The sequence below is a fragment of the Balaenoptera ricei genome, chromosome 13, assembly GCF_028023285.1.
Source record: "Balaenoptera ricei isolate mBalRic1 chromosome 13, mBalRic1.hap2, whole genome shotgun sequence".
NCBI lineage: Eukaryota > Metazoa > Chordata > Mammalia > Artiodactyla > Balaenopteridae > Balaenoptera > Balaenoptera ricei.
In genome coordinates, this window is record NC_082651.1 from 47118269 (window position 1) to 47141050 (window position 22782).

General features: G+C 45.3%; 1 protein-coding gene across 1 annotated transcript in view; it reads left to right on the plus strand.

Moving 5' to 3' along the window:
• The first annotated feature begins 389 nt into the window (after nt 1–389).
• Nucleotides 390–22782, plus strand: part of SPRED2 (sprouty related EVH1 domain containing 2) — a 121074-nt gene continuing 98681 nt past the window's right edge. Inside the window, exons 1-2 of the mRNA XM_059943175.1 lie at nt 390–460; nt 3076–3734. Coding sequence (XP_059799158.1) covers nt 3709–3734 — 26 coding nt within the window. The 5' untranslated portion in view covers nt 390–460; nt 3076–3708. The remainder of the gene's footprint in view (nt 461–3075; nt 3735–22782) is intronic.

Here is a 22782-nt window from a genome sequence, read left to right on the forward strand (position 1 = left end):
CCGCGGCAGTAGGGGGGCTCCTGCGGGCCGCGGCCGGGCAGCACAAACCTTAGGGCACAGTGGAGTCCTCCCCCAATCACCCCCTATCCCACGCCCCCACACCCCCGGGAGGGGAAGGGGACTTATTATCACCAGCCCACCCCGGGGAGATCTACACTCCCCGCCCTACCGGACCCCGACGGGCGAGAAGTGGGAGGACGCAGAGCGGGGGCGAAGGACAAGAAAGAGCAGATTGCTGAAAAGGAGAAAATGTCCGCTTCTCCCCGCGCCCTTGCGGGGCGGGAGGGGGCGGGGGCCGCGGCCGGCTTCTGACTTAAAGGAGACCTGCGGGTCTAGTGAGCATGCCCGTCCGGCGGCCGCCGAGGGTCTCTCCGGTTCCGGGCTCCAGGCTTTCCAGGCGACTGGCGAGGAGGATTCGGGAGGGGGTGCTCCCCGGCCCCGGAGTCCGGTTGAGAGGCGGGTAGGTGGGGGTCCTGCTGGGGGCTCCGCTGGGTTAGCGTGAAGTTGTGAGCAGATCAATATTACTTTTGACGCTGTACGAGACACCCTTGGTTTGATTTGCCTGCCCCTTCTTTCGCTGGTTGTGTGGGAGAGACCGGGATGCGGGTATTTAGCTCTTTCAGGAATGTCATTAAATTAAAGCCCTGAATCGTGATACCCCCTATTCTGGAAACAATCCAGTAGACTTTGATAACACTCTGATAGTCAGATCAAAAAACATCTAAGTTATTCGCCCACTACCGCCATTTATTTTTGGAGCTGCTGGAGTCACAGTTAGCAATTGATGGGGGGACCAAGAGGTGACCTGCTAGGAACATTTTCATCAAAAGGCCCCTTTTGGGTAATGAAGAAGGCAGAAGAGAATTGCAAGGTTTTCTTTAGAGGAACATAGAGGACCAGGAGTGGTGGGGGGAGCATTTGGTAATCCACTGGCTAGAGGGAAGAAATGGTTGCCATTAATCTCCTATTTGCAGAGTGCTTAACACAGTGCCTTCACTTTATAGCCATTTAATCCTCTCAGTGACTCTATGTTGTGGGAATTATCCTCACACTACAGACACTGAACCCGAGGCTCAGAGAACTTAAGGACCTGCTGGAGTCTGGCAGCAGGACAACCAATTTGGGACCTGGTGACTCCTGGACCTTGGAATGTTTTCTTTTGCTTCTCCGGCTGCCTGGTCCCTGGGTTGGGCCAGTCATTCACTGCTATTAGCAGGGAGCTGGATGAATGAGTTGTGATAACACAGAATCAGCTTGCCTACCTGCAGAAATTAATAATCACCTCACCTGCCACCTTGCCATTTGAGTACTCTGAAACTGGAGGGTGGCGCCGAAGAGATGCCCATTGGGTGGATAATTTTGACATGGACAAATGTCCATGTTCCTGGAAGTTCAGGAATGAGTGAGTGGGAACTCTTTCAAACATTGTTGAGAAAAGCAACAATGGACAAAGGTGAGAACTGGGTAGATGCCTTAGCCTTATGGGAATTTAGACAACAACGAGGTCTTGCTTTGTTCAGTGCTTTCTCATAGACCCTCAAAGGCCTCAAAAACAGAAGGACAAGCGTGGCCTTGTTATCTTTGTTTTATAAAGAAACTGAAGAATTGCTAAAAGCCTCACTCAGGGTCTCAGGGCTGCTAGGAGAAAACCAGAGCCCAGGTGTTCCTCCCCTGTCTAGTGCCCTTTTCACCACCACACACCAGCACTCAGCATCAAGGGCGGGTGGAACCCAATCCATGTCCACAAAGATCATGGTTATCGTAAACACGAAGCCTAGGGTAAACCACTAGCTTTTCCTTCACTCAAGGTGAAATTCTATCTTCGGAGTACTTGTGGCTGTCCAAATGCATACATGTACACTTTAGGTATACTACATTTGAGGCATATAATCTTCTCTTAATTTGTTCAGTGGTTGCTATTAAGTTAAAAATCTCTGTGTAGTGTCTTGGCACATTCAGGAGGATAGAAAAGTACTGCACTGGGAGATCAGAAAGGGGCAGAGACTGCATCTCTTGCTCCCTAGCAAGACCCCAGAAGGAAATATCCAATAGCTATGGAATTTGTGGGACCCACTGCAGAGTAACAACGTGAAGCCCCTTGTTCAAACACCATAAAGAATTTCAAGACTGCAATAGCAGAGCATCAAGCCAAGCAAAGATCCTGTTACAGTTGTTTAGGTTGCCTGCCCATTGCCTAGACAGTGTGCTGTTTTAGAAAGTGCAGACACATCCAGGCCCATGGTCCCAGGCCAAGGCAGGAAAAATAATTTAAAAACAAAGGGGAGGGGGAGGGGGAGCTGGGCTCGAGGAGCTCTCCATCTCCCCATCTCACTGTGCCAAAGCCCATGCAGCCGGCAACCTCTGGGCCAGGAGTTGTGGCGTTCAGGGGCATGGGACAAGGGCCATCCTCCACCAACTTGACAGAGATTTACTGAATAATTTAAAAAACATATTTGGGTTTACCTTTTAACCTGGGAAAGTCTTTCATTTCTACTGGAATGCAAACGTTTCTGGGTTGTGTTGGATTTCTTTTTTTCAATGTACAAATAATGTTTCCTTAAAATTGCCCGTTCCCCTACTAAGAAAAAAAAAGATCATAAGATTCACGTGAAACTGAAAAGCCTCTGACATTCAGAATCTTGGCAAAGGCACCTGTGCCGCCCCCCACCCTCCCGCCCCACGGTCGGGGACAGCTGGTCTTCTGATCGCGAGCACTCCTCCGGCCCTCCTCTGAGCTCCGCGTCTTCTCCCTCCCCCCCCCCCCCCCCCCCCCGCCTCGTCCTCCGATTTTTAATCCAGGGGTTTGGAAGGAGGGAGGGAACCAACCGGGAGCCAGATGTGTGCGAGTCTGCGGCTGCCGCCTCCTCCCTCCTCTCGGGCATCTTAAAACCCGGAGCGCTAACGAAGGAGGATCCGGAGTTAGACGCGGCGCAAGTAACTCCGCTCCGGGGCTCCTCCGGGAGTGGAAGCCAGGAGGGAGGTGGGGGGTGGGGGTGGGGAAAGGAAGCCGGGCATGCTCAGTAGACGGAACAAAGTTTTTTTTTTTTTCTCCTTTTTTTTTTCGGTCGCAAGTAGGAAGCTTTTTGCACTCCACCACCTCTGGCCGCTGGGAAGACGTCATCGCTTCCGCCCTACTTCCTCCTCCTGTTGGCGGCGGTGAGAATCCAATATGGAGTAAATCGGCGGAGTCGAGAGATGGGGCTCGGACCGGGCGCCCTGCACCGCCTTCCAGGCGCACCTCCCCCGACCGCCGAGCGCTCCCCGGAACCGTGATTAGCCCGGTTCTCCGGGGGCAACCCCGGACCAAGCCCCCACCCGCGGCCGGCCCTCTCCTCCTGCTCTCAGCGGTCCCCGCCGCTCCACGGCGCGCTTGTTTTTCTTCTCCTCTCCCCCATCGCTGTCCCCTTCCCAAATCTCTCCTCTCCGCCCGCCCCCGAGCCCCCGGAGCCCCCGCCCGCCTCGCCCCTCGGCGCTGCGGCGCTCACTCTCCCCCGAAGCTTGCCTGTGCACCCCTTCCCCCAGACCTCACCCCGCGCTCCGGTCGCCCTGCTTCCCCTTCTGCCTTCTGCGGCGTCCCCTTCATCTCTAGCAGCTCCCCCCAACCAAATCAGGCGATCTCCGGAGATGTGAAGAAGGGGGGTGAGCAGACAGGAAGATGAAGGGAGCAAAGCTGCCCGCCGCGGGACAGGCGTCTAGGTGAACAGGAAAATGACCGAAGAAACACACCCGGACGAGTAAGTTTGGCCGCGGGGTGGGACGAGGGTGCCCCGCGGGGGCAGCGTGGGGGCCGGGGCTGAGGACGCGGGCGGGGACGCTGGTTGGGTGAACTTGGCGTGGGGTGCAGCGACTCGCTGGTCTGTGGGGTTTGGGACGCGAGATTCCCCGCTTGTTGAAGTGAGGAGGGGGCGAAAACTGCTGCGGGCCAGCGGGGGCGCGCCTTGGGTCGGCGGGCTGGTGGCCGCTGCGGGGGCCAAGGGCGCGCGGGTGACCTCGGGGCGGTCCCCATTCCCTGTCCGGGGACTCACAAACACCCCTCCCGCCGAGATCCTCGGCGGCGGGAGCGGAAGACCTGACACCCCCCCGCTCCGGCTTCCCGGGGTCGGTGGGTTTTTACACGGTGACTTTGTGGCTCTCGCAACCGCCGCTCGCCCCGCGGTCCCTTCGGGAGCCCACTGGGGCCGAGGCTCCGCCATGTCGTTTTCCTGAATCGCTCTCATTTGCATACCACATTTTCATTCATAAAAAACACGGCGGAGCACAGGGAGGACTGGGCGCGGGCTGCGCGGGGGTCTGCGTGCGCCCGGGTCCCCGCGCGGGCCGGCGTGCTGGAGCCGCCCAGGGGTCCCGCGGCGCGTGTGAGTGTGTGTGCACGCGCCGGCGGGCCCAGCACAGGCGTCCCGCGGGGTCTGGGCTGCTCGCTGGGCGGATCAGAGGTCGTGCGGCGGGGGCGGGCGGGAGCGTGCGGGGCAGCGCGCTGCGGACACGTGTGTGTATGTATCTGTGTGTGTGTGTTTATCTGTGCGTGTGCGCGTGCACACGCGTGCGTGCCCGGCCCGCGGGCCCGAGGGGAACAATGCTCGGGGCGCTTCGCTGGAGGGTCTCTCCGGCGGACACGCCGCCTCCCGCGGGACCCGTGTCTTTCTCCAGCCCCGGGCCAAGGTGCAGCTCCCTCCGGCTCCACGGTCGCCCAGTCCGGTTTGGCTTTCCCCCACCCGCGCCCGAGGCGTTTCCGATCGCGGGTGCAATAGAATCAGGGCCGTCCGGCCCCGTGCCTGAGGTCGTCGGCTTCGGGTCCAAGCGGTCACCGCACCGCGGCGGCCGCCTCTGCTCAGTGGCTGTGCCCGCCGCCAGCCACTTTTTTTTTTTTTTTTTTTTGTGAATAAGACGGTCTCCTTTATTGTCACATGATATCCCTCCCCTCCTCCCCTGCACATTCATAAATCCGGAGCCTGCCTCGGCTCCTTTCATTCAGAGCTGCCATTAGCCAAGGTAGTGGCGGCGCCGGCTGGGGCTCTTTGGCTGGGGCGCAGAGAGCGGGTTTGCAGCCGCCGGGACTTGCCTGGAGGGAGGCCCAGCGCGTGTTTGCAGGGGCGTGAGGGCTGCGGGTAGCCCCCGCCCGAGGCCCCGGGTCTTTTGCCCCCGCGAGCATTGAGACCCGGGGCAGAGAGGGGAAGTGACTCAGGGCTGGCCGGCGTTGAGGGCTATGCAGCAGGTGACAGAATGCTGTGCTCTAAGAATCTACTCACTTTTTTTTTTTTTTTTTAATGCCCCCTTTATCCTTTGGCGTCTGCTGTCACCAGGCTGGGCGGGAGGGGGTGTTGGGAGGGTTGGTGTTTGGGAAAGGGAATTTCCTTTCTGTGGGTCCCCAGGGAGCTTTGACTGCAGTAACTCCTGGTCTGCCGGACACGCGTCCGTAGCTGGAGACGATCCCGCCTGGTGTGCGTGTCCGCTGCCCCACCACATCTGCTGGCCTTTCTATTTTAGACCTCTTGGTTTGCCTTCATAGACTGTATCTTGAAATCGTAATATGTTGCCCTTCTAGGGCTGAAATGTGGGGCAGGGGGAGGAATATGCTGCTGCGCCTTGCCCCTTTTTGGACTTGACTAATAAACAGGTATTTTTATGGGTCCTTGTTTGTCCCTGCACACACAGCTAGCGGTAGTAGCAGGGAGGGACGGTTGCCATGCTCTGGGCTTGTTGGAGATTGGTTCACCACCCTAGATTGGGTTCCTTGGCTCCATCCCTTGGGGATACTGGCCTGGCCGCTCCCTTTTCAGGGCAGCAGGTCGGCTTTACATCCTACCCCATCTGGTATCCAAAGCAAAGGGATTTCAGGTGGAATCACCAGCAAGAAATAAATCTCTCTCTTCCAGGCTTTCTGAGCAGTTCAGCATGGAACCGGCTGCCCCCACTGCTGTCAGAGAAGCCCAACTGAGACAATGGATATTTGAGGACAGGTTCTGGTTTCAGTTAGAGAATCAGAAAGCTGTGGCACCTTAGCCCACTGCAGAAATGGCCTTCTCGGGATTTCTTTTAATGTAATGACCTTGTCATGAGACAAGAAATGCCTGGTAAGAAAACGGGCTGTTTGGGCTGTAAACTGCCATTTGTGGACTCTGTCCATTATATTGTTCAACGTTCTTATGTAATGATCCCTCTGAAAAATTCCTTTTAAATGCTGGTGCCAGGAGGAAGGTTTCTCTCTGAGTTACAGAGCTAGCTGTGATTGCTTTTTTGTTTTTTTTTGTTTTTGCTACCACTTTCTGGAAGCTCAGCTAAAATTTTTGCTTGATTATGGTAGCCATATTAGCTTAGGTTTTCGCTAGATTTATTTACTGCTCCTCTATATTCATTACAGTTTCCTATTTTCTGATGGTTTTATGTTTGAGGCCACTCAGATAATCTTTCGGAAGTAGACAAGGTGTGTTACTTATAAGGAAGTGACATCAAACTGGAGACTTGAGAGATATATTTGTGCCTTAGGTAAAATAGATTTTTCCTGATAGTCCGCATATATTTAAGGTTTTTATTACACAATACAGGTGTTTAAATATGTTACATTTAGCATCAGAATACAATAACTCAGCCTTGCAACTGGTAAAATCATGCTTAATTTTTAAAAAATAATAAGTTTTGTCGTCTAATGTTCTTTTCCAAGTCAATTTAAAACTCCTCCCTAGGGAATTCCCTGGCAGTCCAGTTGTTAGGCCTCTGTACTTTCACTGCTGTGGCCCGGGTTCAGTCTCTGGTGGGGGAACTAAGATCCTGCAAGCCGTGCAGCGCGGCCAACAAAGAAAAGAAAAGAAAAAAATAAAACTGCTCTCTAATAAATATATGCTCATAAATTCAGGAATGCTCTTTTCGCTGATGGTCCTAAACAACAGCTTCCATATAGAAAATACCCTGATCCTCTTTTGATCCCACTCCAGATAGAAATGCATGTTAAGATTTACAACTCCACAGATCTTTTTTTAATAATTGAAAAATTAAACAGCATCAATAAATTATTGAAAGTGGTCTTTTGTATACAGGGAGTGGAAAATTTTTTTTTAAATCATATGCATTCCGTCTGTATTCTTAAGTCATTTGATCATGGTTATAAATGATTTGGAAATTTGCAGACAAAATGAAGAAACCCTTCTCAAGCAGCTGTAACTCAGGAGACACCTGGCTACCATTCAGCTTTCTATTTTGTTCATGAACTCTTCTCTGCAACACACATCTTGCTGAGAATGGATTTGTAGCTCTGCCCTCACTCATATTTTCCCTAATGTTGGAAGATTTCCCATTTTTTTAAAAAAAGGCTTTAATATTTTTGCTGAACCATTTCAAAGAAATTAGACATTAGAACTCTCATATCCAATTACTTGAGCTTACTTTCCAAAAGATGAGCATACTATCCCGTGAAACCACAATACCATGATCACACTTTACAAAATTAAGAATAATTCCCTGATGTCTTTAACTCTCAGTCTCAACTGACTGAAAAATGTCTTTCTAACTGGTTAGTTCAGCCAAGGGCTGAAGATCCCGCTTTAAATGCATTTGTAACATACTTATGGCTCAAGGCTTAGCCATTTGGTCACTTTCTGATCTAAGGCAAGTTACTTAATGTATCTCACTTTGCTTTTATCTGAGTGAATAAAATGAGAATAAATTATTACTGATTTCGTGGAGTTGCCGTGGGAATTAAATGAGCCAGCCTGTGTAAAGCTTGCAGCCCACACTAGGAATAACACAGGTGTCTGGTGTCGGCTCTGTGCTGGGCACTGAGATAGGTTTCTGACAGGCTCACTTTCAAATAACTGTGTGAAGGAGGTGTTACCCCATTTAACTGATGAGGAAGCTGAAGAGAGCAAATATCTTTTATAGCACTTTACTCATTTAGTCTTCTCAACAATTCTATGCAGTAGATGGTTTTATTACCTCCATTTATAGGTGAGGAACTCAAGGCCCAGAGAGGTTAAGTGACCCCAGCAGCCTGGCTCAGGAAGGACTGTGTTTTTAAAGCACCATGAGGTACTGTCTCAGAAGGGGAGAGGGTGGTCAGCCTTAGTCATTCTGACTTCAGAGCTCACACTGTTTTTGACAGTCACGCTGTCCCTGATTCTTCTGAATTGGTGACAGTCTGTCATTGCCATAATTTTTTTCATTTCCCTTATCTTTCCTGAAAATGCTATGAAGCACATACTGAATTAAAGTGAATTTAAATAGACTTGGGCTTGAGCATTCTGTGATACACCTTAAGATAATGGGAGGAGTGTGAATTCAGAGTTGATTATTACTGGAATGTTCGCTCTACAGTCATTGAAATAAGAGTTGTGGTAATTAAGACTCGTTACAAGTATTGATCCATTCTCTATGCATTAGCCTTAAAAAGGGGGGTGTGTTTCTACTCTACCTGAATAGAATCCTTAAATGTTGAAAACAGAGTTGATTATGCAGAATTGGAATCTTGGTCTCTTCCTCAGAAAATCTTGAAAGCAAAACAAAACAAAAAACTTGGAAAGACCTTAACAAGCTTATAAGCCAGGACATTGTCACTGTATAAAGACATTGTCATTGTATAAAGTTAAGTGCCTACTGCAAGGCTGTATGTCTTGTTAGGTGGTGGGCCTGGACTAACCTCCATCTGCTGGGTTTGTTTCCACAGGGATCTTAACAAATGCTACCTTTTTTCCAGTCCCTTTAACCAAAAACATGTATAAAAAGTGGATCAGTATCAGTACCAATACTATTCTGCTCAACGATCTCCTTGCTTGTGCTGTTTATTCCGGAGTCATCTTTCTTCCTTTCCTTCTCCAACAAGTGAAATTCTGCTCATTCCCCCCACCAGCCAGATCTGAGTCATTCCTCTTATGAGGTCCTCCTAGACTTTCCCCACCCCGACTCCCTAAGTCAAAACCGTGGGCTCTTTATAGCATTTCCCTCCCACACTGTATGACAGTTATCACCATTTAGAGTTGGACTTATACCCAGCTAGATTCTGTCCCAGAACATGAGCTTTTGGGATTTAGGGTTACCTCTTAACTGCCTAGTTTTCTAACTGTTGTCCCAATACCATTGGGCACATTGTGGTTGCTTTTAATAAAGATCTATTAAATTAAAAAATGGATTTGATTATTTTAAAATGCTGTTTTGTCCCTGCTGACTAATACAATAATTAGAGTTGTCATATTTGGTTAACTTAGGTTGTGTATAAGCCTCCTTCTGAGAAACTCCGTGTTCACCTGAAGCCCCTGGCATGTCTTGTGGAAATTGGATACAGAACTATCTGGTGGTGGTGATCTGTGATTGACAACTCAAAACCGTTTTGATTCCAATCACTATTGTGAGAACTGGCAAGTAGAACATCTTAAACGCAATAAGCCAGGGCCTGTGTTTCTGCCTCTGCAGGAGAATCTCTGCAGAAATCAGAGTATTAACAATTTGCAGTAGCTATAGGGTTCTGATGGAGTCTTAACACTTGAAGTCGGAGACAGTTGTGCTGATGAACTCCACTATTGGCAGAGTTCCTATATTATGGGGATGAACACAAAAACACAATCTAACAGCAAAATCCTCAGAAACTGAACAAGATGATAATAGAGGCAGAGCAGGAAGTTTTTGTGTTCAGTTTTGGCTTGTTTTCTCTTAAGTAAATTGGGCTGATTTTTTTTTTTTTTAAAGACCCAGTCATATTGATAAACTCATTAACTATTCTTGTAAATGTTTCTTTTTGAGCAATATTTAAGGCTAGAACACTGATGATTTTTTAAGGCATTGTCTAGGGCTTTTAGTCACTGGAGTAGAAGGAATGTTTTGCACTGGTGCACACCGTGCTCTGTGAAATATGTTTTCTGTGTACTTGCCCTAGTATGGAAGATTGTTACCACAGCTTGGTGTTCCCTGTCAGGGAAAGGAAGTCAGGCCTGGATCTTAGTAAAATATTTGATATTAACTGGCATAGGAGTTGACTAAATTAAGAACCAACTGTTTTGTAACTACTCATTTCTCAGGTAATCTTTGTCAACAATATGTTCACAGGGGGCATATGGCACACATGACAGCAAATCCTGTTTATGTTATTTATGCTACTTTCAAAGGGTAGTTGAAGATTTACTTGAAAACAAAATTTCTGTGTTGACTTGCACCAAGGAGAAATGGATTTTGACTTCACCCTGGCATTTAGCAGTTGTGAGTGAAGAGATTTTAAACAACACGGGCAGCTTCAAAATGTATGGCTTTGGCTCCTCCTCTTTGTACTGAAATAAAGATTTTTCAGATCTCGTTTCCATTCTTAGATTTATTCCCTGTGGTCATTAATAAACGCTTAAAACTTAATTAGGCTAAGTTTTTTATTTTTTATTTTTTTTATTATTTATTATTTTTGGCTGCATTGGGTCTTAGTTGCTGCGCACGGGCTTTCTCTAGCTGTGGCGAGCGGGGGCTACTCTTCGTTGTGGTGCGCGGGCTTCTCACTGCGGTGGCTTCTCTTGTTGTGGAGCACGGGCTTTAGGCGTGCAGGCTCCAGTAGTGGTGGCTCGTGGGCTCAGTGGTTGTGGCACGTGGGCTCTAGAGCACGGGCTCAGTAGTTGTGGCGCACGGGCTTAGTTGCTCCGCGGCACGTGGGATCTTCCTGGACCAGGGCTCGAACCCGTGTCCCCTGCATTGGCAGGCGGATTCTTAACCACTGTGCCACCAGAGAAGCCCCTCAGGCTAAGTTTTTTAAATTGTCTTTCTTAGTTCATCTTTGTGTTTCATTTTCATTGTTTATTCCTCTTATTTCTTTTTCTCATTGCTTTGGCTCTGGCCTCCCATATTGATTTTTCAGATAAGCACTGTTTATTTTGTAATATTTGCATCCCACCCTAACTGAGAATGCACCCAGAAGCTTGGCCCATCTGCCCTTCCCGGTGTGGGAATAATAGCTTATTGACCTGTATACCCATAGCCTGGCAGAGTGCTGAGCCCATAGTAGGCTTTCTGCAAACATTTATTGATTGGTTAACATAAATGTTCATTAATTGAAAAATAGTTTTACTTTATATAAAAAATTAAATGACAATTCACATTGTACCCACATCCAAAAAGACTTTGAGTTTTGTTGTTTGTTTGTTTTTGTTTTTTTCAGAACTACTTCGAGGGGCAGGTTGTCATGATGGTAGTGGAAGAAACATGGGCTTTGGGGTCTCACACTCTGCCTCTTCCCTCTACTGACTCTTACAGTCAGTGTACTTACCTATAGTAGCATATAGTGGACTCTCTTGCCATCCCTGTCTGTGGTCTAGAAATCATATTACCAACAGCGTTCAAATTGTCTCTAAAACAAGAGTCAATAGGCTTAGTGGAAATGGGTGAGGCTGAGAGTTCTCTTAGGAGTAAGCTGGCTTATGGCTTGTTTTGTCTACTCGCGTGCCATGTTGGTGTTCGCGTTTTATATTTCCAGCCAAGGAATAAAGTGGATGCTGGACCAGAGGTTTAATTTAATCATCAGCATCCCAATAATTTTACTCATTTTTACAGACCTTTTGAAGCTGGATAAGTGTGAATATAGTCTTAACATAGTCATTAAATTTCTCTCCTTTGCTTAATAGTTTAAATGATATCTGGGATTTTTCTCACGCTCCAAATTCCAAAACAAGTCTGCTGTGCCAGGATGGTGTGCCCTGCCTCAGTGTTAACTTCTGGCCCTGAAGGCTTAATGATGGCCTTCTCACTAGTCTGGGGGTGAACAGGTTTCAGAGGAGGAGTTTGCTGTTTGCAAACCAGCTTTGAGGCCCATACCATCCGTTCTTAGATGTCTTTTACACTAAGGAAAATTAGTAGATTTGCCAGATTACAGGTGTCCAGTTGGAGTGTAGTATTCTCTGAATCTAAAGAACCTGACTTTAGAGCATACTTGGATCCTAATTGCAAAGCCATGTATAAATTATTTACTGGCTAAAATAAATAGCAGTGGGGGTGAGGCTGGAGGAAAGGGAGCGACTAGCTGTGGAGTGCCGTTCACTTACTGCACCCAGTGTTCCAGACACCTTACCTGCCAGGCAGGACCTGAGCTGTGACTCAGAAGCACCCTCTGCCCTCGGGGAGCTTACATTCCAGCCTGCTAGGCACTTCCATGTGCCTTAGGGGTGTGAGGCCAGTGTCGTCTGGATCATGGACTGACCGGCTGCCCTCTGGCAGTGTTTCCCCTCCTCTTCCTCTTCCTCTGCAGGGTTCCCCCTCGAGCTGCAAGCATCGGGATTCCCAGATTTGGGTTGGAGGGAACTCTTCCTCCAGAACATTAGAGGAGCTACATGCCCTTCCTAGACTCCCCTAACAAGTTCTTCGAGTCATTTTTAGGGGGAGTGTGTGTGCGCTCGTGTGTTGTGTGTACGTAAACTCACGCACTCACACGTGGCTGGACTATGTCCAAGAGCCAAAAGGGTCCACAGCTGCAGGCAAAGAAAAGATTCAGCCAGGTTTAAGTATCTTGTCTGAGGTCACAGAGCAGGATTTGTTATTTTTACCCACAGTCTTTGACTTCAGATCCCATGTCTGTAGAACAACATTACGTGTCATGACCTCACAGAGCCTCAGTTTTTGCAAAGAAACTATCGCGTGTACAGCTTGATTTATATTACCGTTGAGCGAATGAGATTAGAACTCGTTTAGAATCCTGGAAATGCCTCGAAACTATGAGATGACATTTCTTCCTTGCATTCCTGTTCAGCTCTGTGGAGTAGGGCACCAGTGCCCACTGAGGTGGCCTTTTCTGTACTGACACAAAGAGCAGTTCCACGGAGACCTCTTTTGGAAAGAGAACCAGCCACCTTGCCCTTGATGGAGTGTGTGTGAGCAGGATGGCTAACAAAGCACGCTGTTCTCCTGGACCTGCTTTTTAGCCTAGCTGTTCTGAGAGGAGGATTAAACTTGAATGTGCATAGGAATCACCTGGGAATCTTCTAAAATGAGGATTCTGATTCAGTAAGGCCAGAGATTCTGCATTTTGAACAAACTTCCCGATGCTACTGGTACTGGAGATCCAGGGACCTTTGAGTAGCAAGAGCCTGTCTGTGGCTGTGATGATGGTGAGCTCCCGGCTGCCAGGTTTGTGTTTTCAAAGGTGACCTCACATACTTGGCATTTGGAAGCTATTGAAGAAGCTCATTGGACAAGAAGGTGTGGTGCTTCCATGGCAGCGAGATATTATCAAGAGCCTGCCCTTCCCCATTCTTGGCAGGACTTCCAGCTTTGAGGTATAGCTTGATTTGAGATGTGAAGGTGCTGGAAGAATTTTTTCTTCTTCTTATGGCTTAAAAAAAGTTCTTGGTGAATGCCAGGCGGCCCAAGAGATCCATCACTAAAAGAGAAATAGGAAGTCCCAGCGCTTTGTGTGTAATGTCTGTCAGCTGGCATTCTGCACCTTCCAGACAAATCAGTCTCCTATGGAAAGCCAGCCGCCCTGGGAAGCAGGCACACTCAGCCCTAGAAGAAATCACAGGAAGTAATTAAACTGAGAAGGTCAGAGAAAGAGGAAGTGGTTGTGTTGTTTCTGATGCGAATAGCATTGTTGTTCCTGGGGATCAAGATGATGATGTTTAAGTCTTCTGGAATGTGACTGCTTGGGGACGTGATTGTATTTAAATTGTAGCCCTTTTAGTTTATTCTTTTAGACAGCAATCTAGTTAGGAAATGAATTGCTTTTAGGTCTTATCAGGAATCCCCACGTGCCTAAGCAGAAGTCTTAGGCAGGGAGTTGCTTATAGCTTGGCAAATTGCACTTAAATGAAATGAATGTCAAGACTATTAGAGGTTAATTTTAGGTGTCTGGAGTTCTCCCTAATTCTCCTGATTAAACACTTTAACATAATAGTTTCCTTAATTGGAATAATGATAGAATATTAGCATGCATATTAAACCATTTACCCAAATTTGAATAGGGTTAAAATGCAAATCATCAATCACTTGTCAGCACTTACTCTTTAGAGATAACTCCTGGGGAGAGGTGGGGAAGAGACCGGAATATGAATCGGAAAGTGGCTTTCTACCTGAGGCAGCATTGCTGGGAAAGCCAAGAATAGACCAGAGGACTGAAGTAAGACCCTTTGTTTCCCCCAAAAAGAGGTACTAAAGATACCAACGCCTGTGATAAGTAATAACTCCAACAAGAAGGTAGATGGAGTGAGAAATCTGAAATGAGCTGATTGTGGACCCTTGTTGGCCTGTCATATTTTTCTTTCAGAGGAAGGTGATAAGAGACTTAAGGTCCCTCCCCAGCATTTAGGTACCCCCCCCCCGAAGTCTTGAAATGATGCCACCACCCAGCAGTTGCCCAACAAGTGACTGGGGACCCATAAGCACTTCAAGTGTTGCTTGTGAAGCGAATATGTACATAACATCAGCCATGTACATGTATTACTCTTTCAATGTATGTAGCTACATTTATAGAATAATCAAATACAACCTCAATAAAATACTACTGTACTGAGTTCACGGTGGATGTTTGTTATATTTTTGTCAATTCACAGTTACTTAAAAATACAGCTATAATCCCTGGGGAGGAGGGCCGATCCCTGAATTTTCTGCCTTTGAATACTTACTCTTAGAAAGTTGGGAATCGCTGCTGTGACCCTCATTCTGGATGTAAGGACACGAGTGTGGTCATTCTGTAGGGGATGCGTATGCAAAGGGTGTGTTTATGCTCCGGGCCGTTTGGGGATTGGTTGGAAGGTCTGAAGGAAAGCAGAGGGCATTGGTTGGAGGTGGATGGGAGGAGTTGAAAATGAGTCAGGACATCCCCCCACAGAGACTTGGCACAAAGTTGCGTCTTCTCCTAAGAAGGGGGTCCTGGGGGAGTGTGTCTTCTGTCGTCCAGCTCTTCCCCCTTTCCCTTCCTGCATTTACTGAAACCTGTGCTGGGCAGCACACAACTCTCTATTGTGGAAAAGAGGATATACCCAACACTAGAAGCTTTTGAATGGATACCAAGTAGCAGAGAAGATGGTACCAGGTTGCCATGTACAGTAAGTTCTGGGAGTCAGGAAACTTAGGTTCCCATCACTTCTTTGCCACTAAGCTGCCCTGGGACCTTCGTCAAGATGCCGAGCTGCTTCTCTGGACTTGGCTTTCTCATCTCTAAAATAAAGGGATTGGATAGTAACATAATGTTGAATAACTCATGTAGCTCCAAGTATTGTAAGGAGAGTTCTTGTTTTAAGAAAACTTTTGTTCTTAAATAAGTATAATATTCTTTTTAAAAATAGAGAGAAATACAAAGAAGAAATTCAAGTACTTCTTGCTGCAATAGCCAGGGGAGAGTTCACTTTCGACCAGGTGGGACTTGAGTTTTAGAGGACTCAGATAAGGATGGTGGTGGTGATGGTGTGGGAGAGGGGTGGGTCAGGCAGGTTGGAGAGGAGGCATCTTATGTCCAAAGGTTTCTTCCACAGACGAGGAAACTCCACCTCTGGGTTTATGCTGGGGGAGCTCAGAAAAAGAGCTGTTCCAGTCGGGCGAGGCTAAATTTGAGTGGTTATTGCATGCCAGGCTAACAAAATACGTATTTGAGCTTTCGTTCCTTAGGTGGAATGGAGCTGTTTAAAGTTTTGAAGCAAAGAAATGATAAAATGATATGTTGATAAATTCCAACTAGTTGGAGGCTGCAGACTAGGCTGGAGTCGGGGAGGCCACTAAGAACCTGTATCTGGGCAGGGCTTTCCTTCTGGCTCTAATGAAATGCAGTAGGCCCTGCTGTGGGAACCTTTGTTCCAAAGAGGTTGTCATTATGTTTATTGGAAGATGGGGGGGGTTCTGAAATTCAAAACAAAATTAACCAGCTTACTTTGTAGATCAGACTTACAGGCTAGTAATAAACCAGGTGAGGGTTTTTGCTTTTTGTTTGCTTTTAGCATTGTTGCTTCTGCAGGAACACAGCACCACTCAATTGAAATTGCCCTCGTGAAGTGGAGAATACACCGCCCTTTCTCAATGAAGTAAAATGGTTGCAACTTGACCGTAAAATTATAAAACTGGAGGGTATCTTAGGACAATGCCAGCTCCCTTCTTTTACGGAAAAATTGCAGTCCAGAGAGGTCGAGGGATGAACCCAGGGTCACACAGCTAGTTGGTGGCTTGGGATATATAAGCAAGCAGACGTCATCTGGCCTTGGTTCCAGTCCTATTTTGGGTGCTGTGTTAAACATTCATGACAATTGTTACCCTGAGCTGTTGAATCCTCCAGAGACAGGAAAAAGATGGTGGAAACCTGTTCAATTTAGATAAAAGTAGCCCGTGTTGATGAGGAACCATCAACATTGAACACAGCGTCAGCCTCAGTCAGCCCCTGCACAAGTTGAGAATAGGTGAGCTGCCAGACGCTGTTCCTGCGTGGCTCACCTTCGGGTGGCAGGTAGGGGTCCCCAGGGATGGCTTCCTCATGTGTGTTTCAGGAACAGGAGGGTAGGGAGTGGAAGCAGAGGAGGGCTACCCTCAGCTCTCCATCCTGGGGGAGAAAAGATGAGCCCTTAGATGAGAAGTTGACATACATGTGACCCCAAGGTTTTTGCACCTGGGCGCTAGCAAAAAAGTCTATGAAACATTACCTACGCTTGTCTTTCCTCCCCAGCTCCAGTGCCTTCTCTTCTCTTCATGTGTTTGCTTTTGATGTTAACTGCCAAGGCGGTGTGGTCATAGACAGCAGGAAGTAATATTTGATATGCAGGTTTCGGGGGGTGGGGGGAGGTGGGAGGTCGGTGGATGCCAGCATGGGAAGGATGGCGGTTTTGGCGCACTAGTGTGAGAACTCCGAACATTTCTAAGCCAACAGGTGCTGTTACAGCAAAGAGAGGAAGGGAAGAGTTGACCAGCTGGTCATATAATGAATATTTTTTATGGTATCATTTTACTTTCATTTTTGTAAGGCCGCTGCCCCACAGGTTAACTCCAGATAAAGTTGGGATTATCCCGTGTACCAAACCACATAGCTACTAAGTGTGGTGGTTGTGTAGAAACCTCCGCCTGAGGAAGAATAAAAACAATCCCTAAACCAAGACACACTATCCCCAAGAGCCCACGGTCCAGCAGACAGTCTCACCTTGCCGTGGTGAGACTTGATCCGTTTCCCAATCCTGCTTTGGAACTATAGTTCTCAGTCAGGACTCCTCTTGGATAACAAGGTTCATACTGCTTGTGTAGGATGGGAAATGTGTACCTAAAAATTTCCTTCTCTTGGGGTTCTGCACCCCCCCCCCTTTAATCTCCATCAGCTGGGCATCCTTCTTACTCATAGAGCAAAGGATCCCTTATGAGCCTAAAGATTGCACTGTGGGGTTTCAGGTTCCACGTCCCAGTGCTTCTGGATCATCCCAACGGCCAAGGTGGTTTGGTTATAAATGGTTTACCTGCAGATCCCTCCTTTCACATTCCTCGTGTTCCGCATCTAGCAGTACAACAGTGACCAGGAGAATAGACAGCTGTGGTCCAGCCCCACCCGTGGCATGCAGCCTGAACTAGAACTCCTCCCCTGACTGTCCTAATAAGGGCAATTTATCAGTATATCAAGAGGCCCCAGGTGGAGCATATCCGGATTGGTTTGCCATGCTTTCCTAGGACACAACCCCTGTCCATCTTTCCACTCTCACCTTTCTCCTCCCTAGACCAACTGAATTAGAATTTCACCCTCACACCCTGTGTCAGTACTTCAAAATATCTAGGAGATTCTACCATATCTTAGACTAATCAGGGTTTCGAAGAGGGGAATACCACCAAACCTAGAGGGTTGTGACCAACCAAGATGGCACCACCCAAGGAGCATTACTCACTCTTTTTAAAGGTCCCCCTGGGTGATGGGTGTTAACTAGACTTTATTGTGGTGGTCATTTTGCAGTACATACAAATAGCGAATCATGTTGTACACCTGAAACTAATGTTATGTGTCAGTTGTAGCTCAAACAAACAAAAGATTCCTCTATCACTGCCCCTTAATTTATCCTGAGTCATCTGTCATACAGGAGGGGGTTCAAAAGGTCACACACATCCATATTAGGGAAGAGGACTTGCTCTTTCCCTTCCTGCTTTTTCTTCGTGGTTCCATCTCATTAAAGTTAGTAACAAATAATCTCTTAGGGACGAAGATACCAAATTGATGTTAAATGTAAAGTGAGATCATAAGAGACAATACCAAATAAATTCTAATTGTTGATCCAAGAGGCCTTTTATTTAATAAAGAAACACTCTAAAGCACACCAAAAAATCACCTACAGCTGTCCAAAATTACGACTGTTTTTCTTCTCTGCATTGGTTCCCTTTTTTTTGAATTTTATTTTATTTTTTTATACAGCAGGTTCTTATTAGTTATCCATTTTATACATATCTGTATATATGTCAGTCCCAATCTCCCAATTCATCACACCCCCCCACCACCACCACTTTCCCCCCTTGGTGTCCATACATTTGTTCTCTACATCTGTCTCAATTTCTGTCCTTCAAACCAGTTCATCTGTACCATTTTTCTAGGTTCCACATATATGTGTTAATATACGATATTTGTTTTTCTCTTTCTGACTTCACTCTGTATGACAGTCTCTAGATTCATCCACGTCTCTACAAATGACCCAATTTCGTTCTTTTTTATGGCTAGTAATATTCCACTGTATATATGTACCACATCTTCTTTATCCATTCGTCTGTTGATGGGCATTTAGGTTGCTTCCATGACCTGGCTATTGTAAATAGTGCTGCAGTGAACATTGGGGTGCATGTGTCTTTTTGAATTATGGTTTTCTCTGGGTATATGCCCAGTAGTGGGATTGCTGGGTCATATGGTAATTCTATTTTTAGTTCTTGAAGGAACCTCCATACTGTTCTCCATAGTGGCTGTATCAATTTACATTCCCACCAACAGTGCAAGAGGGTTCCCTTTCCTCCACACCCTCTCCAGCATTTGTTGTCTGTAGATATTCTGATGATGCCCATTCTAACTGGTGTGAGGTGATACCTTATTGTAGTTTTGATTTGCATTTCTCTAATAATTAGTGATGTTGAGCAGCTTTTCATGTGCTTCTTGGCCATCTGTATGTCTTCTTTGGAGAAATGTCTATTTAGGTCTTCTGCCCATTTTTGCATTCGGTTGTTTGTTTCTTTAATATTGAGCTGCATGAGCTGTTTATATATTTTGGACATTAATCCTTTGTCCGATGATTCGTTTGCAAATATTTTCTCCCATTCTGAGGGTTGTCTTTTCATCTTGTTTGTAGTTTCCTTTGCTTTGGAAAAGCTTTTAAGTTTCATTAGGTCCCATTTGTTTATTTTTGTTTTTATTTCCATTACTCTAGGAGGTGAATCAAAAAAGATCTTGCTGTGATTTATGTCAGAGTGTTCTTCCTATGTTTTCCTCTAAGAGTATGATAGTGTCTGGTCTTACATTTAGGTCTTTAATCCATTTTGAGTTTATTTTTGTATATGGTGTTAGGGAGTGTTCTAATTTCATTCTTTTACATGTACCTGTCCAGTTTTCCCAGCACCACTTATTGAAGAGACTGTCTTTTCTCCATTGTATATCCTTGCCTCTTTTGTCATAGATTAGTTGACCATAGGTGCGTGGGTTTATCTCTGGGCTTTCTATCCTGCTCCATTGGTCTATATCTCTGTTTTTGTGCCAGTACCATATTGTCTTGATTACTGTAGCTTTGTAGTATAGTCTGAAGTCACGGAGTCTGATTCCTCCAGCTCTGTTTTTTTCCCTCAAGACTGCTTTGGCTATTCGGGGTTTTTTGTGTCTCCATACAAATTTTAAGACTTTTTGTTCTAGTTCTGTAACAAATGCCATTGGTAATTTGATAGGGATTGCATTGAATCTGTAGATTGCTTTGGGTAGTATAGTCATTTTCACAATATTGATTCTTCCAATCCAAGAACATGGTATGTCTCTCCAACTGTTTGTATCATCTTTAATTTCTTTCATCAGTGTCTTATAGTTTTCTGCATACAGGTCTTTTGTCTCCCTAGGTAGGTTTATTCCTAGGTATTTTATTCTTTTTGTTGCAGTGGTAAATGGGAGTGTTTCCTTAATTTCTCTTTCAGATTTTTCATCATTAGTGTATAGGAATGCAAGAGATTTCTGTGCATTAATTTTGTATCCTGCAACTTTACCAAATTCATTGATTAGCTCTAGTAGTTTTCTGATGGCATCTTTAGGATTCTCTATGTATAGTATCATGTCATCTGCAAACAGTGACAGTTTTACTTCTTTTCCAATTTGGATTCCTTTTATTTCTTTTTCTTCTCTGATTGCCATGGCTAGGACTCCCAAAACTATGTTGAATAATAGTGTTGAGAGTGGACATCCTTGTCTTGTTCCTGATCTTAGAGGAAATGCTTTCAGTTTTTCACCATTGAGAATGATGTTTGCTGTGGGTTTGTCATATATGGCCTTTATTATGTTGAGGTAGTTTCGCTCTTTGCCCACTTTCTGGAGAGTTTTTATCATAAATGGGTGTTGAATTTTGTCAAAAGCTGTTTCTGCATCTATTCAGATGATCATATGGTTTTTATTCTTCAATTTGTTAATACGGTGTATCACATTGATTGATTTGCATATATTGAAGAATCCTTGCATCCCTGGGATAAATCCCACTTGGTCATGGTGTATGATCCTTTTAATGTGTCGTTGGATTCTGTTTGCTAGTATTTTGTTGAGGATTTTTGCATCTATATTCATCAGTGATATTGGTCTGTAATTTTCTTTTTTTGCAGTATCTTTGTCCGGTTTTGGTATCAGGGTGATGGTGGCCTCATAGAATGAGTTTGGGAGTGTTCCTTCCTCTGCAATTTTTTGGAAGAGTTTGAGAAGGATGGGTGTTAGCTCTTCTCTAAATGTTTGATAGAATTTACCTGTGAAGCAATCTGGTCCTGGACTTTTGTTTGTTGGAAGACTTTTAATCACAGTTTCAATTTCATTACTTGTGATTGGTCTGTTCATATTTTCTGTTTCTTCCTGGTTCAGTCTTGGAAGGTTATACCTTTCTAAGAATTTGTCCATTTCTTCCAGGTTGTCCATTTTATTGGCATAGAGTTGCTTGTAGTAGTCTCTTAGCATGCTTTGTATTTCTGCGGTGTCTATTGTAACTTCTCCTTTTTCATTTCTAATTTTATTGATTTGAGTCCTCTCCCTGTTTTTCTTGATGAGTCTGGCTAATGGTTTATCAATTTTGTTTATCTTCTTAAAGAACCAGCTTTTAGTTTTATTGATCTTTGCTATTGTTTTCTTTGTTTCTATTTCATTTATTTCTGCTCTGATCTTTGTGATTTCTTTCCTTCCACTAACTTTGGGTTTTGTTTGTTCTTCGTTCTCTAGTTCCTTTAGGTGTAAGGTTAGATTGTTTGAGATTTTTCTTGTTTCTTGAGGTAGGCTTGTATAGCTATAAACTTCCCTCTTAGAACTGATTTTGCCACATCCCATAGGTTTTGGATCGTCTTGTTTTCATTGTCAATTGTCTCTAGGTATTTTTTGATTTCCTCTTTGATTTCTTTAGTGATCTCTTGGTTATTTAGTAACGTATTGTTTAGCCTCCATGTGTTTGTGTTTTTTACGTTTTTTTCCCTGTAATTCATTTCTAATATCATCGCGTTTTGGTCAGAAAAGATGCTTGATATGATTTCAAGGCTTGATTTGTGACCCAAGATGTGATCTATCCTGGAGAATGTTCTGTGCGCACTTGAGAAGAAAGTGTAACCTGTTTTTGGATGGAATGTCCTATAAATATCAATTAAATCTACCTGGTCTATTGTGTCATTTAAAGCTTGTGTTTCCTTAGTAATTTTCTGTTTGGATGATCTGTCCATTGGTGTAAGTGAGGAGTTAAAGTCCCCCACTATTATTGTGTTACTGTCGATTTCCTCTTTTAGAGCTGTTAGCAGTTGCCTTATGTATTGAGGTGCTCCTATGTTGGGAGCATATATATTTATAATTGTTATATCTTCTTCTTGGATTGATCCCTTGATCATTATGTAGTGTCCTTCCTTGACTCTTGTAACACTCTTTATCTTAAAGTCTATTTTATCTGATATGAGTATTGCTACTCCAGGTTTCTTTTGATTTCCATTTGCATGGAATATCTTTTTCCATCCCCTCACTTTCAGTCCGTATGTGTCCCTAGGTCTAAAGTGGGTCTCTGTAGACAGCATATATATGGGTCTTGTTTTTGTATCCATTCAGGGAGCCTGTGTCTTTTGGTTGGAGCATTTAATCCATTCACGTTTAAGGTAATTATCGATATGTATGTTCCTGTTACCATTTTCTTAATTGTTTCGGGTTTGTTTTTGTAGGTCCTTTTCTTCTCTTGTGTTTCCCACTTAGAGAAGTTCCTTTAGCATTTGTTTTAGAGCTGGTTTGGTGGTGCTGAATTCTCTTAGCTTTTGCTTGTCTGTAAAGCTTTTGATTTCTCCATCGAATCTGAATGAGATCCTTGCTGGGTAGAGTAACCTTGGTTATAGGTTCTTCCCTTTCATCACTTTAAGTATATCATGCCACTCCCTTCTGGCTTGTAGAGTTTCTGCTGAGAAATCAGCTGTTAACCTTATGGGAGTTCCCTTGTATGTTATTTGTCATTTTTCCCTTGCTGCTTTCAATAATTTTTCTTTGTCTTTAATTTTTATCAATTTGATTACTATGTGTCTCGGCGTGTTTCTCCTTGGGTTTATCCTGTATGGGACTCTCTGCGCTTCCTGGACTTGGGTGGCTATTTCCTTTCCCACGTTAGGGAAGTTTTCGACTATAATCTCTTCAAATATTTTCTCTGGTCCTTTCTCTCTCTCTTCTCC